Source organism: Sciurus vulgaris (genome assembly GCF_902686455.1).
Source record: "Sciurus vulgaris genome assembly, chromosome: 2".
NCBI lineage: Eukaryota > Metazoa > Chordata > Mammalia > Rodentia > Sciuridae > Sciurus > Sciurus vulgaris.
The window spans coordinates 89,654,002-89,678,508 of NC_136462.1; the positions used below are offsets into that span (position 1 = coordinate 89,654,002).

The window sequence follows — 24,507 nt, forward strand, 5'->3', positions numbered from 1 at the left end:
GAAGTGTACAGTTGACTTCATGCAAAGTAAATGGGTGCTTCAGGAACTACTTATTCATTCATTCATTCATTCATTCATTCATTCATTCATTCATTTTCCTAGGGATTGAACCCATGCATCCTAGGCAAGCATTCTGCCACTGAGCTACTCTCCAGCCCAGAATCTCCACCCTCAACAATAGCATCTCATCATGCTGCAGCCTTGCTTGAATTCCTGACCCACAGAAACTATGAGACAATAGATGTCTGCTATTTTTTTATACCTTTATTTTATTTACTTATTTTTATGTGATGCTGTGTGGATCAAACCCAGTGCCTCACATGTGCTAGGCAAATGCTCCACTGCTGAGCTACAACCCCAGCCCAGATGTCTATTATTTTAAGGTGCTAAATTGGGGGTAATTTGTTGTGTAGAACACACATACAGAATTCTAATATGATGGGTAGGTGCCTAGAGCAGCAGGCTAAGGAATAATCTGGTAAATCAAGTTTTCCAGTGGGTCTGATGGAATTAGAGTTGCCTTTAGAACCTCCTGCTGCCCCCAGAGCAGAGAAGTGGCAGGTGAGCAAGTGGCACAGTAGAAGGGGCAAGGCTGACAAGAGATCAGTTAGGAGGCTTTGCAGGTGTCCAGGCAAGAGGATTTACATTAAGACAATACAACTGGATGTGGTGGTGCACACCTATAATCCCAGTGACTCAGGAGGCTGAGGCAGGAGGATCACAAATTGAAGAGCAGCTTGGACAATTTAGCAAGACCCTGTCTTGAAATAAAAATAAATATAGCATGTAGTTCAGTGTTAGAGCACTAGTGTTCCATCCCCAGTACAAAAAAAAAAAAATGTCAATGCAGTAGAGAAGAGGGAAGATAGGTGATAGAGACATTTCCAAGTAAGAGCAGTCACAACCTATTGATTCATTGCTTATTGCTTACAAACAATAATAAAAGTAATATTATTAATAACCAACATTTATTGAAAACTTAGTTCACACATTTAACCCTCATAATGACCCTATGTCTAGGTCCTCTTACATCACAGTGGAAGAAAGCAAGGCACAGGAAAATTATATGACCTGTCCAATGCCACACAACTGGGGAGCAGCACAGTCTGGTTCAAACTTGGGCCACTATGCCCTCACTTCCACACTGTGCTTCCTCTGGAGGGGTCAGAGAAAGGAAGGGAGAAAGGGTGGGACAAGGGTGAGTTCTCAGGTTGCTACTCAAAGTAGGAACAGATGTATTAAAGACCTGACCATCACCCAGTCACCTACTGATGTCCTGTGTACCTAGGAGGAGCTGCTCAATGGACCCAACTACAACCCAGCATGTGAAACACAGAATAACATCCGGATGTGGCACCAGGCCCCACTTCTGCCACACTCCGGTGAAAACAAACCTCACTATCCAAATATAGAGTGACTAGATGTGCCATGTTTTACAGGAGAAGAGGCAGTTATTTGGCATTAAAAATAGACAAGTTTGGCTTCCTCAAAGAGCTGAGCAAGAGCAGTGCAATTTCCAAATTGCACAGATGGATGGGCTGAGAACCCTCAGCCTGAGTTAACTATTGATTGATTGGGGTACTGGGGATTGATCCCAGGGGCTCTCTACCACTGAGCTATATCCCCAACCTTTTTATTTTTTATTTTGAGATAGGGTCTCACTAGGTTTCCCGAGCTGGCCTGGAATTTGTGATCCTCCTGCCTCAGTTTCCAGAAAAGCTAATATTACAGGCATGTGCCACAGCCCCCTGACTGACTCAGCTATTTAGAGTCCAGGGCTGGGGGTATAGCTCAGCAGTAGAGCATTTGCCTATCATACATGAGGTCATGGGATCAATCCTAAACACTGCCAAAAAATAAAATAAATGGAGATCAAATATGACTGGGTAGATAGCTCAGTGGTAGAGTGCATGCCTAACATACCCGAGGCCTTGGGTTCTATCCCCAGTACCAATAAATAAATAGCACAGACAAAAAATTACAATGCTTTCCTGGGCCTCAGTTTACTCATCTGTAAAACAAGAGGTTAGACAATATGATCCAGGCTGCAACCATCTGTGGAGGTAGGAGCTGGAGTCCTAGAATGGCCCTCTTGCTCACAGCTTACTGCTGATAGGACCAGGAATACTTTTTCCCAAGGATTTATAGAACTCTGTCAAGAGCTTTAAATTGTCCTTTCGAGCACACACTTTGTTAATCCACAGAGAAATGCAAGCCAGGAAGTCCCCTACATCTGAGATGCTACATGGAGAAAGGGAAACCAAAGCTCAGTTTGAAGGAGGGTAGGTGGGCATGGAAAGGGTGCTGGAGGTCCTTTCCACCATTGAGGCTGCCGTTGTTGAGTGCCAGCAGTGGGCAGATCCTTTGACACATCCCCTTTAATCCTGCAAGGCAGGCACAGCTGGATTTTACACATGGAAGAACTGAAGGCCCAGAGGTTACAATTTGCCCAAGATCATTCAGCTGGTGGAGGCTGGAACCTAACCGGGATCCAAATACAGGTTTGATGAAAGCTCCCTCTTTCCATCTTATGGGGCCTCTGTAGTGCTGCTTTCTGTGCAGTCAGACTTTGCTCTTCTCAATTCCAAAAGGGAAAAGGAAGTCATGACAAAAACCCAGAGTCTTTGGGTAACTCAAGATGCAGTTGAGAAATCAGTCAGTAGTCTTTAATTCTCCAATGATCCCCTTGCATTTTGCGGGGGAGAGTACCAGGGATTGAACCCAGAGGTGCTTAACCACTGAGTCATATACCCAGCACCCCCTCCTTTTTTTGAGACAGGGCATCACTAAGTTGCTAAGGCTGTCTTTGAATTTGTGATCCTTCTGCCTCAGTCTCCTGAGTCTCTGGGATTACAGGCGTGCGCCACCACACCCGGCATCCCCTTGCATCTTATCACATCTCAAAAAAGAAAGACCAGCCTTGCTTTAAATGTTTTTATTAAAAATTGTACCAATTGATGGGGGAAAAAGATATACACACATACACATATATGCATATGAAGAATAGAAAGTCAGATGCTCTGTACAGGTTAAAAAATAACAGGTCGCCCTTTCTTTTCCCCTCCCCAGGGTAGAATGCCCAGATCCCAGGGCAACTACCTGGGCATGAATAAAATGCTACATCTCACTGGGTCTCCCCAACAGTCCCTGTGGATCCAGGGATGGGGTGGACCCCTAGGCAATGCTCTTAGATCGGGGAAAGGCACTGTCATCTGCACACTGAGAGGGTGCCAGCCAGGGCCCAACATATGCACAGCACCTTTGGAGGAGGCTGGCCCAGGTATTGCGGAACTCAGCTTTCTCCGCTGTTCCCTCAAGGCTCAGTCCCCATGGTAATTCCAGGGAGCTTGGAAGGCTAATGGGTTAACCCCTTCCTGCCAGCGTGTCTGATCAGAATGGCCTGCCTCTAAGGGTCCTCATCTTCACACAGAGAGACCCTGCAGCTTTCTCCAGCCAAGGCTGGCTGCAGTAGCACTAATCTGCAGAAGCCCAGCAGAGCTGCGGTGACTGAGGTCTTCTGATACTCTGTAGTCTCCCTTCCCCACCTCCCCACAAGCCCCCATAAAAGCTCTCATTGGGGTAGTATGCTCCTTGCTGGCCGGACAGTGACAGTGGCTTCGTTTTCTTGAAAGCTTTGGGCTGACAGGGTCCCTGGCTGGATCATCCTAAATAACCCGCTCCCTGTCATGCCCAGGCACCAGCTGAAATGCCAGGGGCAACAAGACAAGTCAGCCCTCCAAATAAGCCTGTTGCATAGCTCTGGGCACCAACCCACTCCCCTGGGGGGCGAAGGAGGTCACTGACAGGTGATCTTTCCACCTCAGATTGAGCAAGAAAAAGCCACAAGGGGCAGCTCTGCAGCAGCCCAGTCTTTGAAGCAGGCAAGGCAATCCAGGCTGAGTCCTGCAACCTCACCCAGGGAGTTAGTATCTAGCCTCCCCCAACCCCATCTGTATACTGCCTTCTAGAAACTCCTATGGGGTTCTGAATTAGAGGGGCTGTTTGGATCCTGAATATCAGACTTCCCTTCCTCCAGGGCATTTCCAGTCCCTCTCCCACCCCCACCTTCAGCACTCCACAAAAGCCCCACTGGCCTTCAGCTGGTTACAGGTCAGGACCCAGGTCAGACTCTCCCTCCCTCTAAATTTGAATCTCCACCCCCTCACTAGAGAAAGCCAGGCTCCTGGGGTGGGGGATGGAGTTGGAGGGGCCCAGGCAAGGGGCATCTCCTGAGGCTGGATTTGGGGAATATAAAGTCAATTCACTAGGAGAGGGAAAGAGGCCAGTCTGGATTACTAGGTCCATTAAACCAGTCAGCCAGGAGGAACCTCTCCCTCCTGGGGCTGCATTGCTGGGTCCCTTCTGGAGGTATGTGTGTGTTTGTGCATGTGCGTGTGTGCGTGCATGCGTGTGTGTAGATATATTTTATTTATTTATTTATTTATTTATTTATTTATTTATTTTCTTCTTCGGTGCTGGGGACCTAACTCAGGGCCTCCTTCATCTCACTGAGCCACATCCCCATTCTGGTTTGGGATTTTTTTGAGAGGCAGGGGAAATAAAAGGGGGTTTAAATTTTGCCCTGCCTGGCCTAAGATAGTGAGGGTGTTCCTGGCTTGGCTTAAGATGGAGATGGTACAGTGAGACCAACTGCCACCTGGCTTAATCAGTTTAAGTGGACTTGTCAAACTGCGCTCAGATCTCAGGACAGGGCACCAGGCATCCAGCCTGGGCCTGGCCAGGTCTGAAGCTGATGGTCTAGCCTCAACACCAAGGTCAGGCCCACTGTTTCTCTCAGCTCAGGTGGAAAGTCTGCCAAGAGGGGTTAAAAGTGGCTGGTGTAAATAATCCTGTGTGTGTGTGTACCACTCAAGCATACACCAGCAGCCTGACTGTCACAGCCTTGATCCAGGAGGGGAAAACAATGTATGTCCTATACATGTCACAAAACAGTATGGAGACATGCAGTGAAGGCTAGATTTCACAATGGCCAGCCTGTCCCAGAGCCAGTCTTCTTACCCATTCCCTGGGCTTCTGTAAGCAGGAACCCATCTTCTTAGCAGACACACCATGATACAGACCCTGAGAAAATGATTCTGGCCAAGAAGAGGTAATATCTCCAAATGTCTGAGCAGAACAGAACAGAGGCTTACACACACAGTCAGGAGGTCCCTCTCAGGACCACTGTGAGTGCATCCGGTACCTTTGTGCAAATAGGAAAGGCACCCCTAACTCTGAGCAGATGCAGCCCCACATCAGAGCACACAGGTTAGAGAGCAGAGTAACGTCTGGATTTCAGCCTCCATTAGCTCCCTCTGCAGGTGCCCTTGCACAGTGAACAACTTGCCCAACTGTACATCCAAAAGATCAGTTGTCCTTCAACAGTACTGAAGATCTCTTCTCTGCAGAACTAGAGGAGCTTGGGCTTGTTCAGATTCAAGAGTCTACTTTGGACTCCTCCAGTATCCTTGAGTTGTCCCAGGATCTTCTATGCCCGGGGGAAGTCATCCTTTCTTTGGGCCTTGCTTTATCTTTAGCACCAATGTTGTCTTTTCTTACATATGCAAAAATTATAATTTAATTTCTAAGTGTCTGGTTAACAGATTCCCTGTGTCTGATATCAAAGCTGCCAGACCAGCTGCTTTAAATTCCCTCCATTAGTGCCACAGCAGGGAGAGAAGGGAAGAAGTTCAGAGGCAGCTGTGATCCTGCTGAGTTCCAGAGCTTGCCCTCCTGGCTTGGCTGGAAGCTGAAGGAAGACAGGAAATGTGTACCCAGCTTTGATGGTTCCACACTCTGATCACTGTCTATGACTCTAAAAGTCACTTTTCAGGTGACAAAGCCACTTGTTCTGGCTTTTTCCTCTATCCCACTAGGTGTGAAAAAGGAATGGGGGTGAGGGGGAGGAGGTATGTCGTTTCCAAGGAAACCAAGGGGTCTGGGGCCTCTGGGGCTGACTTTTATCTGTGGGATGGCTGCCACATTTCCTAGCCCCACTGCAAACCTGCCCCTTTTTGTGCCACAGTGCTGATATTGGGTGGAATGCAGTCCAGTTGGCAGGATCTTTGGAAAACAGAGCTGACAAAGGCACAGGCTGCTGGGCATAGCAAGTTGACTGGCTGCCGGGCCTACCTGTGGCTGATACCCAGTTGGTCCCAGGTAGCAGAAGTAGCAGTGGTTCTGTGCCTTAGGACCAATCCCAGAGCCTCCAAGTGGGATTAAATCAGATTTGAGGTCTACCGGAATGCTTGGTTCATTCTGCAGCACTTTCAAGGGGTCCTTGGAGAAGCCCAGCCCTCCCTGAGTTGGCTGGAGGTGACAGTTCTGGGGTAAGAATCCCTGAGCCCTCAGGGTGGGCAATGGCTGGGCCCAATAAGAACCCAAATGTGGAGCTGGCTGGCCGGCCTAGTGATGCTGCCATCTGTAGCTGGAAAGGTTCTGGCCAAGGCCCTGTTTGGTTAGAGCAGTATGACCATGAGGATCGAGTCCTCTCATGCATGATGGGAGGATGATAGGTTTGGTGGGACTGGAGGTCTAATCCAGTCTCCTATTTCTTAACTGAGTTTCTGTAGAATAACTATAGTCCACTTCCTGGAGAATATCACTAACTGGTCATCTTTGACAGCTCTGATTGAAGAACCTACTTGTCAGAGCCCTTGGGAGTTCCCAGCATCACAGACCCATGAGCCTCTCCATCAACAGTGTTTGACAAAGTCCCCAATTCAAGGTCAAGTCCCTGAACAGGGAAAGAAGGTCCGGATGGGGTATGTCATATGTACACACAGAGGAAAAACTTAAAAATAACAAAAACAACTTCCCAAGACACAGTGTTGGTCCTCCCGGACAACTCCAGACTGCGTTCCTGGTGCCCCAAGTGAAGCAGGCAGCCCAGCCTCACCTAGGACCTGCCCCATCCCTGTTCTCATCTCCATTTAAAGCCAGGTTGTGCAGGAAGAGGAGAATCTGCCACCACACACGGTTTCGGTTCTGCTGGTGCTGAAAGAGGGAAAAAAAAAAAAAAATCACCATAACTGCCAAACACCACCTAGATCATTTCCAATAAAAGTTCAAATCTCCATGCCTCAGGGCCGCACTTTAATCCCAACAGTCCAGCAAACTGGGGGGAGCCGGGGGGTGGGGGGTAGGCAACAGACAGGGGATGAGGAGGAGATGGTTGGGTTCTCCAAAAACAATTACAGTTTTAACATTCAAAAGAAAAGACTGGTTCTATGTGCACCGTGCACGAGAGGATTAGACTTTTTCCCCTGCTCACAGGATTTTCCAGAGTTTAGCCAAGTGCTGCTTTTAATCAGATTGGCTCCTGAGCCCCCCAAACCTCAGCTGCATGAACAACAAACTTGCTTCAGAGAGAAAGAGAAGAAGTCCCCCCTCCCCCTACTCTAAAGTAACAGAGAACAAGGGGAGAAAGAAGGGGGAGCCTCCATCTGCAAGTGATTTGACACTGTGAAGGTCAAAGGGTTAATCTTCAATTTAAACCACACTGCTGAGGCAGCAAAAATCTGATTTCATCCAGTGCAAACACGCACACACACAGACACACACACAGACACACACACTTGCGCGTCCGCCCTCTCCCCCTTCCCAGCATCTCCAGCTCCGTGCTGCCCTTTTTATAGCTGCTCTTGACAGTAAGCCATAAATAATCCCTCTTGGAGCGCCTTCCTACTGACTGGAGCCAATTAAACGTTAAGCAAGAACATGCTTGAAAACAAAACAAAAACAAAGAATGCACACCACGCTCTGGAGGTTATCCCAGGTCCTACTGTCAGGCTGAGAAGCTGGGGGCAAAGTTCAAGGGTCAGTGGCTCACAGGTTTGTGCTTAGCGTGCTACCCAAACAGGTACCACTTCCCAGGGGCCAGCAGAGGCCCCGAGGGGATGAGGGGCTGCTGGAAGAGGCAGTCTTTGTTCTCTTCTTGTCTACTAGGGGAGGAGGACTGGGCTGGGGCCTCTCCACAGGGTTCTCAGTGGACAGGGGAATAAAAACCTAATGTGCAGAAAGGGGCCAGCACAGGCCGGCCTTGGATTCCTTCGATGACCAGTCTGCAAGCAAGTTTATGTGATGTGTCCAGGGGAGCTGGAGCCCTCCCTTAGACAATCTTTAGCCACAGCTACCCTGGTTCCCCACCAGGCAACTTCTGGTCAGATGGGAAAAGGATAGAAGAAGCCAGTGAAATAACTGAAATGTGAACCCACGTTTCCTAGACTCCCAGAGTCTGAGGTTATGTCCAGTCCCAGCCTCCCTGACCTTTCCCCAGGGAATCATGCAGAGGTTCCCCTTCCCTTCTGCTCAGCCACAGATAAAAGTGGTGTCCCCTGAGGCTAACCTCAGGGCTCTGACAACCCAGGTGAACACAGAACACCTCACATCCACAGCAAGAACATTCCTCTTTCCCCTGCTGAAAAGACTAGAAAACGATCCAGCAAGTGGAGGCACAGTGCCTGCTCACAGGGGAAGTGGGGTGTGCCACAGAGAGGCCTGGCAGGCGGCTGGGAGACTGATGGCTTCCTCGTGTTTTGTAAACAAAGATGAGTAAAAAGAGGAAACACACCCAGCTTAATCAAATCTGGTTAGAGTAAAGCTGCGTAAAAATGGACTCAGCTGCAAACCTGGAACTCGGGACTGCAGCAGCTGGCCAGACCCCCTCCTCCTGCAACCCCTCCCCAGCTGCTGCCCAGGACAGGTGCAAAGGTCATGTGGTGGAACAGAAGGAGAATCCAGGAAAAGGGAGCTCCCTGGAGAGGCCAGTCTGCTGGCATTCTCACTCCTCAGGTGCCTGTCTGAAAAGGCGAAGTGGCAATGACAACCATGACTGTAACTGTAACAGTGTCATGGACTATATGCCAGGCTTTGCACTGAGTGCTCTACATCCTTGCTTCCCAAAGTGTGGTTCATCATCAGCCATGGTGAGCCTGTGACTCAGGAGGCTGAGGCAGAACGATTCCAAATTCAAGACCAGCCTTAGCAATTTAGCAAGACTGTCTCAAAATAAAAAAACAGAAAAGCGCTGGGGGTATAGCTTGGTGACAGAGCACTCTAGGCTCAGTCCCCAGTACCAGGGCAGTGGGGGGAAGTGGTCTATGGTCCATGGGCCAGCAGCCTTGGCAATATCTGGAAGCTGACTAGAAACACAGGCCCACTGGATCAGCATGTGCATTTTTAACAAGACCCCCACATATTCTCAGGCACACTATAGTATGAGAAATATTCTCTGTACACATCTGGTCCTATCAAGACCTGATGAAATTGATATATATTACCAGCCATTACAGATGAGATAACCAGAGACATAACTTAAATACCCCATACCTAGTAAGTGGCAGGGACAGGACTGAATGCAGACCATCCATCCCGAGAGCAATATCCCTACCTATTATCACTCTGCTCCGGGTACCACCATCTATTTAAGACCAAAGCAGATCCTCTATCCTTTCCTTCACTGGATCATCTCAAAACAGTAGAATAGCCAAGATTTGGACAAATCCCATCTCTGTGTGCCTCAGTTTCTCCCATATTCCACTAATGGAGGCCGCCTGCTAACTAGGTAACTTCCTAGGTCTCGAGGTCTCTGGGAATGAGACAAGTCAACCCTTACCCCCATTGTTTGAAGGTGTTTAGAGACCCAGAAGCAACTGTGGGCCAGTAAGTGATGTCAGACAGTAGGCTGAGGTTTGTGGGGACACTAGAAGGCAGAGAAAAAGGAACTGGGCACACAGGCCAGCCTTTGGGAAGACCTTGCTTCCACATCTCTACCTGTTGACAATCCTCAGGACTCAGGAACTGGAAGAAGTCACTATGGGTACTGGCTAGATCCTCAGGCCAGGAATCAGGGAGCCTGGCTTTAGGTTGGGATCTCCCACTGACTTATTTGTGAGAACTCACTTGACTCAGAAGGAAAATGCAGGTATTCTGTAAGATTCATGGTTTCCAAACTCAATCATCACAAAATCAGCTGAGGTGCTATTGAAGGCCCCACCCAGATCACTAGGGTTAGAATCTCCAGGAAATGGGGCCAGGAATTTGGACATTGAACAAACTCCCTGAGTGACATTTTAAAAATCAGAAATAATGTCAGGTATGGCGGCACACATCTGTAATCCCAGGAACTCTGCAGGCAGGAGGATCATAAGTTTGAGGTCAGCCTGGCCAATTAGCAAGAGACTCTCAGCAACTTAGTGAGACCCTGTCTCAAAATAAAAAATACAAAGAGCTGGGGATGTAGCTCAGTAATAAAGTGACCCTGGGTTCAATCTCCAGTACCAAAAAGATTTAAAAATTAAAAAAAAAAAAAAAGAAGTAACATTTATTGCATATTTTAATTCATAAAAGAAATACATGCTGATTGTAGAAAAACTGGAAAATACAGAAAACTAGAGAGGGAGATAAAATTGCTCATGATCCTACAGCCTAGAAGAAAACATTTCATAATTGAGCATCTTCTTCAGTCCCTTTCAAGTCTTTCCAGCAAACTAATGCCTTGTTCTGGTGACAAAGCTGGATCTGAGTCCTACACCGGTTTGGAAACCACTGAGGTGTTTTCGAACCCTAAGGAATTTGTCATCATGATTACCTTCAGGATTACAATGCAGAGTGCCAATGAATGGATCCCATTGGCCTGGTAGGGCCTGAGTGGGCCTGGAGACCAGCGGGGGAGGTTGGGAACCCATCCACAGGCCCAGGAGCCTCCCTGGGCACAAGCAATGAAGTGCATACCCCTCTTGACTCTCTTCTGCCTCAGAGCAGCCCCCAAAAGGAAACCAAGGTGACTCACACCAAAAGAATCAAAGAATGCCCTGATGACAAACAACAAAAATAAATAAAATGTTTTCTAAAAGTTGAACAAAAGAACCTGACTAGAAAAGAAAGAAAAAGGATTTGAAGGGAGGCCAGAGAGAAAAACAGTAAGGAGGAAGGAAATCAGCCTTCACCTAACAGGATGAAGGATACAAAGATACCAAAACACCAGAGAGAATGAGTCCTTCTAGAGGAGGTCGTGGAGGAGAAGGGAGAACGAAGAGGGAACCGGAAAGAGTAAGCCCGGTCTCTGACTCTTGGGTACCTGACATGGCCTAGCACACAATCTGAGATCAATGAGGACAAACCCGAAGGTCTAGCTCTTCCAAATCAGCATGAGTACCCCTCACAGAAGAGGGTTCCCAGTCAGGGTGGCTCAGAGGCAGCAGGTTGGGCACAGGAGACAGAAAACTTCCTCAGGGTCCTCAAAACTCACACAGAGCCCAAGACTAAGGCATAGAGGGAAAGAATATAAAGAATGCTCCAGGAAAGAAGCCTTATCATGGGAGTTAAAAAAGTTCTCCTCAAGCCAGGTGTGATGGTGCACACCTGCAATCTCAACTACCTCGGAGACTGAAGCAGGAGCACCCCAAGTTGGAGGTCAGCCTGGAAAACTTAGCGAGACCCTGTCTCAAAATAAAAAAGGGCTGGGGATGTTGCTCGTCTAGCATGTGAGAGGTCCTGAGTTCCATCTCCAGTACCACATACATACAAAATGTGTTATCCTCAGCTGAGAGAGCCTGAGCAGGTACCAGAGACCCACAGGTCTTCTCTGGCTCAGCTTCACTTTCCTGCTGCAGTCAGGGGTTGTAGGCATCCATTGACAAGTGTTTAAATCCCCACTGTGTGCCAAGCATTACAACCGAACGCTCCATCTTTCACCCCATTTAGAGGGAACATGGAGGGCACGTAGTAGGTACTCAACAAAGTGCATGCTGCACTGACTGAAGAAGAGTTGGCCCTGCAGGATAACCAACTTGTGTGAGGCCAGGAACAACTGATGTCTGACCAGGTCAAGAGATGAACTTTATGTGATAGCCATGGCCTCTCGCCTGGTAGAGGCCCTCTAGTAAAAGGATGTCGGGGGTTGAAGGGGAGAAAGCTGGCTGTGGTATCTGACAAGGTTGGATTACACAAATCAACCTCTGTTCATCCCACACAGCCTGTGTACTTAGCACAAAGCATGACCCTGGGCTGCTCTGGATAAGAATCTTCTCTGCCTCTCCCATTCAGATCCAATTCACACCCTCTGGGGGCTTCATGTGTCACCAGTGTTCCAGATGCTCCAGCAGAGCTAAGTCACCCAACGAATTAGAGGAAAAAGCACATCCAAGCTGCACACAACTTTAAAAGGACCTAACAAACAAAATGCAAATTTATCAAACAGCAATTTATACCATCTTAGGACAGAGTGTTTCCTATGTTCTCATTTGATCCCCACAAGGATCTGGGACATAGGAAGGGCAGGTAGTATTGACCCCATTTTACAGATGGATAAGCAAAGGCTCAAAAGTTACCCCACATAGGTTAGGTAGGTTATTCAAACCCCTGATTTCCGACTCTAAAACCATGCTCTTTCACTAAAATACTACAGCTATTTATTCACATCATGAATATAGTATTACCTTTTCAGGGAGAATCATTCCTGAATTGCTCCCCCTGGTAAGTTTAAAGACATCCTTTACAGACCATTAACTATTTAGAAAGGATGCTGTAGACCATAAAAAATAAAGCTTTCCGAGGCAGAGCTAGCTGAAGATCAAACAGAAATAAAGCAAGACTGGTGTGAAATCAGAACTCCAGACTGTGTTCTGAAACCACCCTCATTTTCTTCAAAATGTAGAACTGCACATACTCTCCTTCACAGGGGGATCCACACTCTATGAAGTCAAGTTTTCCTACCCCTTCCCTTTCCCCTGTCACACCCTAAACTCCTCCAGGCCAAGGCTGAAGGAAAGAACCTTGCAGCTGACAACAGGAACAGGATAAGGGCAACTCTGGGAAATTTCCACTTGGGAGAAGTTGGGAAGATGTTTTTGTTCAGTCTAGCAGGCTTTGATCAAGCACCCAACTGAGCTAAGAGCTACGAGGGATACAGATAATTCAGATATAAATCTCATTCTCAATTATTTTACAATCAGATGGGGAGGAAAGCAAGAACACAGAACTAGGTATCATATGAGGGAGGACAGCTCAGGGCAATAAATGAGAGCTCCATTGTATTCTTGCTTCCTGGCACAATTGGCTGAGAAGCAGGTATGGAGAGGTGGGAAGATCATGGTTTTAGAATCAATCAGATCTGTATGGCTCCTGGCTCAGTGACTTACAGTGTAACTTAGGCATATTACTTCACTTCTCTGAGCTTCAGTTTCCTATAAAACAGGAATAATGGGGTCTAGAAGTACAAAGTGGCTCTGGTGATTACAGAGAAAATATTAAGGGAGGTCCTGGGCAGAGTGCCTTTCCCTGGTGAGTTCAAGGAAAACCTGGCACCCACTTCACCTTGCCAAGCACTTCCCTGGACACACTCTGCTCACAAGGCCAGTGCCAAGAGCACCACCTTCCAAAGAGAAGGGAGATCCAGGACTTACCACTCAGAATGGCCACAGTAGCCAGAGGCAATTAGGCTCTGAATCCCAGGCTGCCATGCTGAACCAGGACTTCTGGCAACCAGGGGGCAACCTGTGGGCCCAGTGGGCCCTCTGCTCCAGACTGCCTCTGACCTAGACACCCAAGTAACTGGCAATGTGGCGAAAAGGAAAAGAAAAAAAAAAATCTACTCCTTGCCAAGAGCTTCCTCAGCCCAGCCAGCAGTGCTAACAAGGTATTGAAGCCACCATCGCAATGCCAATCATTTCTCCAAGGAAGAAAGGGCAGCCTGGGGCCCCTGTTCTTAGTTGGAGACAGCAGGCCTTTCTCAAACATCACTGGAGAGGACTGGTTCCAGCTACTGGGGGCTGAGGGAAGGATTGGGGAACAGGGCTATGTGACATCACCCTGGTCCCTAGACCCTTGTTTTGGACCTCCATAGTCTGGATGTAGGAAGTATTGAGACCCTTATCCAGTTCCCCCAAGTACTGCCTTGTGTTTCAGTTTCCGTCAATCTCAGAGCAGCACCATCAGAAGATTGGGCAACTTCAGGAGGAATAAGAGCTCAGGAGGAGCATTGTTGCATGCCCTGGTCAAAGAGGAGGGCAAGTTGACTACCAACTTGGGGCCTTGGCAGCTGGCTGTTCTCATTCTGTCTAGGGTCAGTTCACTAGACAGGACAAGGCAAACTGGTGCAGATAAAGGTTGGAACCTCCCCTCAGCACACAGGCTGACTGTTCTTGCGCTGGTCATGGAACATGACCTCTTGGCTGCCAGACATGGATCAAAAAGCAAACCAGATACTCTTCTTTATCCTTCTTTGTGCCTTCCCCAATCCCCTCCTCCTACAAAAAAAAAAAAAAAAAAGCCAGCTCGCAACGCCATGGTCTGCCCTGGTGGGCAGAGACGGATGAACTGTCCGGAACTATAAGGCCTTTCTCCTGGAAGGGAGAACAGTCAGGTGCAGAATGTGTGGGGAACTCAGTCTCTAGTCTGCCACGCTGATGACTCAGACGCTAAATATAGCGAGTGATATAAACAGAGCCAGCCACAGAGCAAACAGGGCCCCCAAGCCCCAGCAGCAGCTCTCACGCAGGCCGGCTCTCCATACCCTGCCCCAGCCTCACTGTACCTCAGCACGGTCCAGGGTAGACCTGACACTCCTGAGGCTGGTTTCCTAAGGGAACTTCTTATTCTAAGGCAAATCTTTTGGGCTCCAGTCCAGACTGTCCCATCTCGAGCCCCAGCAACCTCCTTAGCCATGGTCTGAGCCCCATAAAATCACTTACCAACATGAAGAACATCCAGTCAGGGCTCCCTGAACAAAGAATGAAGGCTGCTAGGCAGAGATGCTGTCAGTTAACGAACCATGCAAACACCAACTTGGGTAACAACATCCAAGACAGCTTCCAAGAACTATAAAGTCGGGTCCAAGTAAAATCCCAAACTCATCTTTTAACATAATTCCAAGTGGTCAACTTGTCCATTCTTTAATAGTTTGTTGTTGCTGTTGTTCCTTGAAGTGCTGGGGATTGAACCCAGGCCCCCACACATACTAGGCAGGAGCTCTACTAAATGAGCTACATCCCCACCCAGCCCCAGTCATTTGCATTACAATTCCAAAAGACCTTTCACAGCAATGCTGCAAGGTAATTGTTGGCACCCAAATTTGAAGGAGTTAAGTGATTTGCTTGTGAATGTTTAAGTGGCAGAGCTGGGATTTTAGCCCAGATCTAGCTCTGCCTATAAATCCTGGATCCCTCCTGTGATATCACAACTGAAGATGGTTTCAACTGAGTGGCTGAAAGTTTTCTCGGATTTCATTTTCCAAAAACTCTAATTACTATTTGGGGAATTTCCGAATCTGATTTTTCTGAATGGAGTCACTCCTGGTCCAAGTGAAAAAGTCATTTCCAGTCTGAATAATTCCAATCCTGTTGTAGTTTTACTCACTCACTGACCTAACTCAGCTACTTTATTGAGGGTTCTTGTCCTCTTAATGTTGCCCAGAAATATCACCATAGATTTCAAGATGGGCCACTGGGACAGGAAACTCTCCCAAAGGGAGAGAAATCATTTCCTGTCTCTCTCTAGACCCATGCTAGAGATCACAGGATGGAGAATGGAAAGAAGTCGAGGCTCAGACTTTCTAGCCAGGGAAGTCTGTCAGCTCTTAGGAAGTGAATCTCTGCCTCCATCTTCCATGCAAAAACTGGATTAACACAAGAACACTCAGATGCCACATTCCCAGAACCCAGGTGGAAGTACATCACTGTCAGCAGAACTCCAGAAATCCTTGCTGTAGCCATCAGCCCAAGAGGAACAAATAGGGGAACCTTCCTCCTGATGCAGCCAAAGGAGGCAGGATATGTGGCAAGGTTGGAAAAATGTGGACCTCCACATATGTTGCCTCTAATTCTCTTGCTGCTTCAGAAACTCTAAGGCCTAACAATGAGCACCCACTGACTCTGATTTTTGCCTCTAGATTCTTGCTTGTGGGTTTCTTGGGTAAACCAGGCTAGCCTTCCACCAAGAACATTCCTCAGGAAATATGCCTAGAAGGTACATGGCATGCATAAACTGACACCCTGGGGAATCTGGAAACGGTTACATCTGGGATCAGGTTGATACACTCAATTTGCCATAATGCCGACCTACCTCATCATCATGCTCCCTTCCTCTGCTCCATATCTCCATGGTGCAGGCAAAAAAGAATAACTGAGGTCTGTAACCAGAGACAAAATAGGGGAGCTCACTCTTCCTAAAAGACTGATGTCCAATGGCCATTATCTGGTCCCAGGACACTGTCCCAGATCTGGGGGGAAAGAAGGTGGTCAGGTCTCCTCAGCCTCCTCACTACCTCTCTCAGGTCTTTAAATTCAGTCCACAATGATAGGGAACAACTCTCATTCTCAGAAGAGAAATGGATAAGACCAAGGTCCATAACCAAGCGACTTGGTCACTGATTTCTCTGGACAGGGCAGGTGAAGGTGGTGGTGTTAAGGGAGGGCAGCTCTGCTCAGGGATCAGCTTGGCATGTAGAGGGGGAAATGAATTGTGAATCAACAAGAACAAATGTGGGGGATGATCAGGATTATAGTCAGAAGGAAACAAACAATTCAAGGACATCTCCTATGTGCCCAGAACTTTTATAGGGTGTTTTCTCACTTAATCTTCAATAAAATTCTGTGGTTTTAGCTCTAATTCACAGAAAAGGAAATTGGCTCAGCAAGGCCAAGGGACTTCCGGATGGCTAGTAGATAGCAGAGCTGTTATTTAAACCTGGGCCTTCTGACTCTGTACCTGAAGCCTAGAGAGTTAATCTTCAACAACTTCCTTCCCAGTGCCTCAGTGTCTCTGCCTGCAAAAATGAGGAAAGGAAATAGAGAAAAAAGATAAAGGATCAAAATGTAGGAGTAACTAACGATACTTTCTAGATGTGAAATATTAGACCACAGTTTACACAAGAATCAAGTTCAGAAAATGATTAACTTAAAAGGGCCCAGCTGCTAAGAGGTCCCAGAGTGCTAGTGCTCCACCTGCCTGTAGCAATCACCCTGGCGCCACCTTACTGGGAAGGAGGGAGTTAAAAGCAAGAGGACTAGGGAGAATTCTCCTAGGAGAGGTCAAAAGTCTATCTCTTTGTACTGGAAAATTTAGGGAAACCAGGTCTTTGGCCTAGAAAGGCCTTACTCGAGGCTCAGACTTTCTGGCAAGATCAGTCCATAGATTGAATCAGGGATATGAGGAACTTGAGAGCCAGTGTGAGGTGAGGTACAGGGCAGGGGAAACCCTCATGCAGTTCTTCACCACTTTTCCTTCTCCCCAGCTGGGATGGTTCTGGCTGAGAGGATAGCACCCTTTCTAGAACTGACCTGTGCCCTCAAAGAGGCAGCCCTTCCAGTTGGAAGAAACAATGCCAGCAAAGAGCAGGGTCAGACCTCAAGATAAGGGCCTCCTTTTCCTGCCTGGGTCCAGCTGGGCAAGAGAGACCTACCAGCCCACTCCTAAGGCTATCAAGGCTCACCAGTGGATGAGAGAATTTTCTGGAAAACAACTGTTGAGAGAGGTCAGATTATTGTGAATCAGAGAAGCTGCCTTCTAGATATCCTTTAGCTAAGGCTAGGGACCCAAGGCCACCATGTCCTCCTACTGGCACTGGTACCAGGACCAGATGCTGTGAGCTGGGTTCAGCTGTGTAGGCCTGTATAACCAGGGTGGAGTGAATGGGCAGGAAGAAGGCCAAGAAACTAAAAGCAAGAATCAGAGAGAGTCCATACATAGACTGAAGGGGAAATTCTAAGCCAAGTTTCCACAAAACAATCAAAGAAGGGAATAGGGACTGGAGCTAGGGCCAGAGGAGGCAGCCAGGCTGCCTTATAATCTAAGCACAGGTCTGCCCTTGCTTTCTGAACACTAAGAGCTGAGATAACCTACCGATACTAGGTCTAGCCCCAAATTTCCCTCAGAACTCCTTGGCACACCTGTAATCCCAGCTACTTAGGAGGCAGAAGCAGGAGGATCACAAATTCAAAGTTAGCCTAGGCAACTTAGGAAGACCCCATCTTAAAACAAAAAAAAAATTTTGAAGGGGTAGAAACAGGGCATGATGATCCTAGCTACTCTTGAGGCTGAGGCTGACCTCCCAAATTTGTGGTCGTCCTGGGCAACTTGGCAAGACCCTGTATCAAAAAAAAAAAAAAAAAAAACCAAAAAACACCTGGGGGTATAGCTCACTGGTACAGTGTGCCTGGGTTCAATCCCCAGTACCCCAGTACTCCTCCAAAAAAGGTGTGGGGGTGGTCCTTAGATAGAGTGCCTGCTTAGCATGATGAGGACCTACATTCAATCCTTAGTACCAAACAAAAGAAAATAAACAAACAACAACAACAACAACAACAAAAAAAAAAAAAAAAAAAAAAAACACCACTCCTTGGCAGAAGGCATCTAACACCCAATAGCCTGTTCTCAGGAAACCCAACTTAATTCCTTTTCCCCCTGCTACTGGCAACGGTTTGGCCCTTAAGTCAAACTTACTACTACCAATAATTCACCTGAAGTTATCCATCTAATCTCAGGTTCTGCCCAGTCATGGTAGTGATTTATTTTCTTGATTTCCAGACAGACACATGGCCACAGGCATACAGACAGACACATACACACATAACACACACACACAGCCTTCTGGGACAAGGTCACAGTCCCAGAGATAGGGAATGTATTCATTTACAGGTAGTGTAGCTTTGCTTCAGCATTGGCTGTACCAACAGGGATCCAGCCTTGGGCTCCTCTCTCTGTTTTGGCAGCCACCCAAAAGCCAGACTGAAGAGGAAGGGTTAAGTGCTTGGGGACCCAGTGCAGACAGTGGCTGCTGAGCAGGGCAGCCTCCAGTCCATGGCACGGAGGGCTCTTCCAGCACGAGCCTGCCAGCCGCCGCCTTTGTTGATGGACTCTGCCACATGCTCGGCTGACACGCGATGCTCCGCCCTGGCGGGGCTGGTGCCAGGCTGCCGGCCAAGCACACAGCAGAGAGCCCGGCTGGCCGCCAGTCTGGGGAGACTCTCCGAGGTACACTCTCCCGAGTCCCAGGCCTTGGGTTCCCAGACACAGACAGTGAGGAGTGGCTCCCCAGCTGGAAAGTGTCAGGTTTCAACCGGTTCCACTGCTTTCCCCCACTCAGGCCCCATCCCCTGGCCTGATTAGCCATTTCCCTCTGTGCCTCAGTCAGACATACCCCTTGCCAACAGTCCAGTTTTACTGCAGCACCCTGAAAATCTTTCCCTCGGGTCTATAAGAGACAAGCCCCCAACACTCCCTGGAGAAGAGATAGTCTGTCAAGTCACATTGCAGAAAGCCATCCCATTGGCAGGAATGGATCACAAGCACCTCCCTTCTCATGCAAGAGCTGGAGTAGGCAGATAACCAACTTGGAGCTCAGAGATGAGGGCAAGAGTGCTCATCCAGTCAGGCCCACCCAGTTTATAGGAATGACAATAGCCAAGGCCAAAACTCTGGAACATATCCTCAAGGCCTGGCAGAGACCAAGTTGCTGACAAGAGAACAGGCAAGCACTGGCCCAAGCCCCAGCAGACTCAACCCCCCTCGCCAGAGCCCCCATGCCTACTTGCTGCATATGAAGCCGGTGGAACTGGTCTGCAATGCACTGAAGTTTTCGGGCGATCTGTACCTCTGCTCGATGTTGCCACTGCCCTTCAGGGGGCTGCTCTCCGAGGGGCAAGCCTGCAGGGAAACTGGCAGGGAGAGGAAGCCGGTAGCCAGCATTGCCTGCAAAGACAGAGGACTCACATCTCAGCATTCTCCACCATTGTCCCATCCTTCCCAGGCCTGCCTTTTCTGGCCAAGACCTGGACTGAGGGTAAACCCTAGGATAAGAATGGAGAAGAACTGCCTGCCCTCAGCTTGCCTTGCCTGCTGCCCAAGCACAGAAAAGTGATGCAGGGGCTGGGGGTATATTTCAGCGGTTCTTAGCACGTGGGAGGCCCTGGTTCAATCCCCTGCATGCACACACACAATATGTTGATGCCAGAAGAAGAAAAAGGAATGGTCCCAGTCTTCACTTTAGTTCTCCACTCCCTGTAAATGCCATGACATAGGGCAGGGTGGTAACCTATGTGAGTGAACATGCCAACCTTCTGTCCTTATTTATCAAGATATGCTTGACCACAATTTATTAGTCATGCAGTAGCAGGTTGAAGCTCTTCTCTGGAAAAGCACTGGCAGCAGCTCTCCAGAGTTCCTGGGCTGAGCAAAGCAAGATACAGAGAGAAACAAAAAACAAAAAGTATTTTGCTTTTTTTCTTCATTTTTTTAGTATACTAGAGGAAAGCTCAGCTCAGCACCTGAAGCACTGGGTGGTGACACAAAGTGAGTCAGAGAAAACTCCTGAGGCCCATAGAAGAGCCAAGTTCCTCTCTAGAAACAGCCTCAGGAGAGCCCTCTAGGCCAGAGCACAACACTCACCAAGTGCTGGCACTAGAGCCTCCACTAGGGGCGCCAGCCCAACTGCCTCCTCCCTCTTCTCCCTCTTCCCCAGTCACAGGCCTGGTCCGACTTCTCAGGCTTCCTCCAGAACTGCATTGCCAGGGCAGCTCCCTCTGGGAATAACTGCAGAGCCTCCTTAATCTGCTTGGGCAGACACAGCAGGATGGCCTCTGAACCTTTACCCTCCCTCCACAAGCCAGTGTGCTAAAAGAAGAAAAAAGACTGAATAGTAATCCTGCCCTTTTGCCAGAGGAGGGCACAGTCCTCATAAAACAAACCATTTAGGCCCACAAATGAAGGGGTCTTGTCTGATTTAGCCTTGGAAACAGCCCCTCTGCTGGCATTGAGCCCAGGCAGGCCCAACCTCTTTCTCCAGTTCCCCTTCCAAGCATAGAAAGTCCCAAGTGACAACTGGGGGCTACCTTCTGCCTTCTCAAGAACCTTCCCTACCAGAACTGGCTGGGTTTTTCCTTGTGTGTCAACAGCAAATCACAGATCTCCCAACCTTCTCTAGGGCAACATTAGCCACTTTAGGGAAGGTAAATCACCATCAAGATATAAAAGACTGTCACTCAGTGGCACAGGATATAAAAAGAGATAGCACAAAAGAGCCAAAAGAAGGGCAAAGCAATTTGCTTTGGGGGGGGGCATGAACACAGGAGAGAAGCAATAACAAGCAGCAAGATGGACAATTGAAAGTCAAGGAATCAACAACCCCCTCTCATCAATTTGGGGAAGGAAATAGCAGAGGCCACCTTTGGGGAGGGAAAATCCCCTCTTTTCCCCCAATCTCTATGGGAGGAGCCCTGAGGCTAAAAAATACTTACCATAAAAGAGTCGCTGGGGTTCTTCAGTCACTCCACAAGGCAGCATGACACCCTGGCTTGGGGAGGCTGGGCTGAGGGTCTGAGTGGCCTTGTCTTCCTGACTGGTGGGTCGAAGTCCAGGGCCACAGCAGTGGGTGAGAGGGAAGAGCTGAAGCCGGCTGAGGGGGCAGTCCAGTTGGCTCTGGGCAAAGGGGTCAGCAGAGAGCAAGCTCCCGGGCTGAGTCCCTGGCTCCCCATCCTCTGGTTGGAACACATCATCCTCCAGTTCCTCCACACACTGAGGTGGCTCCATCTCCCCTATCAGGGAGCAAGGTAGGCATGTGAGATGCTGCCCCATCCAGTCCACACCTGAAAGGGCTCCCTCCCCTTCTTCTTTTCCTGCTTCCCTTTCTTATTTAGGGAGTTGGGTCAGATATTGATGACATACAACCCTGGTATTAAAGCATTGCCAAGAGTGACCCCCCCACACCCCTTCATGTGAACTGCTTCAATGTTAGGGACTGCCAGAGCCACCATTCCCCCAAACACTTCTGACCTAGGCTGGTCATAAAATTTGACTCTGAGGGTTGTAAGCAATAGCAGAGATAGGATCAGGTATTACCAGCATGCAGAAGGCATGGGAAAACACAGGTAACACTAGTCCCATAAGTGACTATGGGAGCATATAAGGGGCCATGACTGACCATACAAATAGTGCTCACAATTCACACACACACAACGACTACCCTAAAGAGTAACCTCTAAGCTCTCATTTTAGTCTGAGCTGAACTCCAGGCTCAACAGCAAAAACAAAAGCCAGCAATCCTGAGGCAGCCAGGTTCCCTCCAAACCTGCTAAGCCCCGCCCTACTGCCTATCCACAAGTCTCCACCCCCTGCTTGCACAACACAACAAACAGGCTCTGCTGTGTGGTGAGTGTCCTGGGAGAGGGGATAAAGACCCAAGTTAGTCACTGCAGCTGCCTTCTCAGCTCTCCTGGAACAGAGGAGAGGCATCTGCCCACCTCTAGGTTGGCCTCTAGATTGGGTCCAGCCTCGGTCAAACTGTCCTGTCTCCCCAAGTTTAGTCTACTCACTAGTCTCTGCAACTTCAAATCCTCATCCCCTGCAACCTCCCATTCCTGCCTGTACTGAACCTGAGATTGATGCAACGTGTTTCACAGAAGGAAGTGAAATTCAGCCCTCACTCTGTGACTTCACTCGCTGCCTACACTATTTGGGTTGTTGATGTGAGTTTCTTGGTGATAAAGAAGTTCCTCTTGCTCCACCTGATGGCTCAAGGAAGTCTGCCACTGAGCAGCTTGAAATTCAGACATAGCCCTACTCTCTCTCTCTCTCTCTTTCTCTCTCTCTCTCTCTCTCTGTCTCTTGCACACGCCCACTAGGGGCCCTAGGGCAGTCAGCAGCAACCACCTGAATGTTAAGAGGTGGTGAGACCAAGTTTGTCCTTGTCCTTGTCAATTGATATTAGAGTTCTGCCCGCTGCCCCTGTCTTACCTTTGAAGAACAAGCTAAATGATCTATGAGTTGGTGAAGTTCTTAAAGGAATCTCAGTAGAATTCAGAAATACTGCCTTTCCCAAGTGCTTTCTCTCTAAAGTGCTTGCTCCAAGTCTCCCTTTACCCCATCTAGTCCCTGAGCTATCTATGGTCCTGTCTCTGTCCTCTTCCCTAGAGGCATGACTGCTAGAATGACAAAGCTGGCATCTTTGGACATTGTTTCCCAAGGTGGGGGCGGGGGTGGGGAGTGGTGGGTGTCCAGTTTATCAGTAACAGGAAACAAAATTCCGGGATGAAAGGACCTAGTGCTGTCACCTGGCAGGGGCTCCCCTTCTGTCCTTCAGCCTCCTCTCTGAGGGCTGGCAATCCCAACCTAAGAAGGGACCCTCCAGAGCCAATCACAAGCAAGAGTCATTGTCTTGGTGTTTCCTTTGAAGCCTGTCACCTCCCCTCCCCCTCCCAGCAAAGCCCCAAAGTTCAACCCATGCCTAGACTGGACAGTGGGGGAGGTGTAGCCAGAGGGTATGACTCGGCAAGCCCCCAGGGACCCCTCCCACTCTCCATAAGAACTGCAGGTGGCTCTCCTGTCCATGGGAATCTCCAGAAGGGTGCTTAGCAAGGTCAAGTGTAAACTGGGAAAGAGTAAAGAGCCCCTCTCCTACCTCTTTCCTGAGTTGAAGTAATGATGTCCAGACTGGCACTTCCTCAGAACACTGGAAATGCTTTATTCCTAGCAAAGGGAACTAAACCCCGTTGGAGCCATCCCAGTGCCTAAGGGCTCGAACAGGGATGCTGAACTTAGACTCCTCCTCCTCTTAGGAGAAGGCAGTAGCCAGACACCCTGAGCCTCAACAGTAGCTAAGTCCTCAGAACAAACGAATACACACACACACACACACACACACACACACACACACACACACACACACACACACCTGGGTGACTCCAGGAGAGAGTCTCGGCCTCCGAGTCGTGATGCCAGGGCTCTGCGCCAGGGTCCAGCGTGACGAGCACTTGGGGGCTTGGCGCCCAGACTCGTTTGGGAAGGAAGGAAAAGCCCAGCTGTTAAGAAGAGGAGCCTTCAGACTCCGCAGGGAGGTAGGACGCTCCACAATTCCCTGCCCTACACTAAAGTCAGACCCAGAGGCTGGTCGTTCTTAGGCGCCCAGGTCTACTTAGCAGGGCACCCAAGGATCCCCTGCTTACCTGGACCCAACTCCTTCGAGTTCCAAATGCAAACCCCAAGTTCCCTCTTGGAGCAGTGAACCCAGATGTGGGTTCTGCACCTCATTCCCGCACCCCAGCGCTCCAGTTCCTCATGGTCACCCGAGTTGCCCACAGTCCAATCCTTCCCGGGCCCCCCACGCGCAGCGCGACTCTGCTCCCACTTCCCCGAGGAGGTGCGATCCAACTCTGCCCAGCCCCCGGCAGCCCGGGCGCTCACCGGGCTCTGGAGCGAGGCGGGAGGCGCTGGCAGGGGCGGCTGCGGCTGCCGGCGCGGGCGGGCGCAGGAGGAGGCCACTGCGCACCGCGCGGTATTGTTTCCAAAATACGCCCGCTCTGGGCATCCCGCAAACAGCTGATGAGGCCCCGCCTCCCAGCGCGTCATGCCGAGCACTGGCCAATGCAGAGTGGAGCCCCAAGTCCCGGGCTGGGAGGCTGCCAGGGACAGCCACAAATGTGGAACCTTCCCTTGGAAACATTGTAAGGGGCCGAACAAATTTCTGACCGCCGCCAGAAGCGCAGTTGAAGCGTCGCTCTTGTGGATTCCATTCCA

At 49.1% G+C, this 24,507-nt stretch overlaps 1 protein-coding gene across 3 annotated transcripts; it reads right to left on the reverse strand.

Annotated features, from left to right (window-relative positions):
• Positions 1–373: 373 nt before the first annotated feature.
• Positions 374–24,298, reverse strand: BMF (Bcl2 modifying factor; the record flags this gene model as incomplete). Of its 3 annotated transcripts, none has more annotated exons than XM_079126765.1 (5): positions 374–6,996; positions 19,592–19,689; positions 21,234–21,530; positions 23,666–23,764; positions 24,175–24,298. In XM_079126765.1, the coding sequence occupies 5 exons, from the start codon at positions 24,296–24,298 to the stop codon at positions 6,895–6,897; spliced, it is 720 nt and encodes a 239-aa protein (XP_078982891.1). In that variant the 3' UTR covers positions 374–6,894. The 3 variants fall into 3 exon arrangements, with proteins under 3 accessions (XP_078982891.1, XP_078982890.1, XP_078982892.1); XM_079126764.1 differs by having other exon boundaries at positions 375–6,996; positions 19,529–19,689; XM_079126766.1 differs by lacking the exon at positions 23,666–23,764 and having other exon boundaries at positions 375–6,996; positions 19,529–19,689.
• Positions 24,299–24,507: the final 209 nt, after the last annotated feature.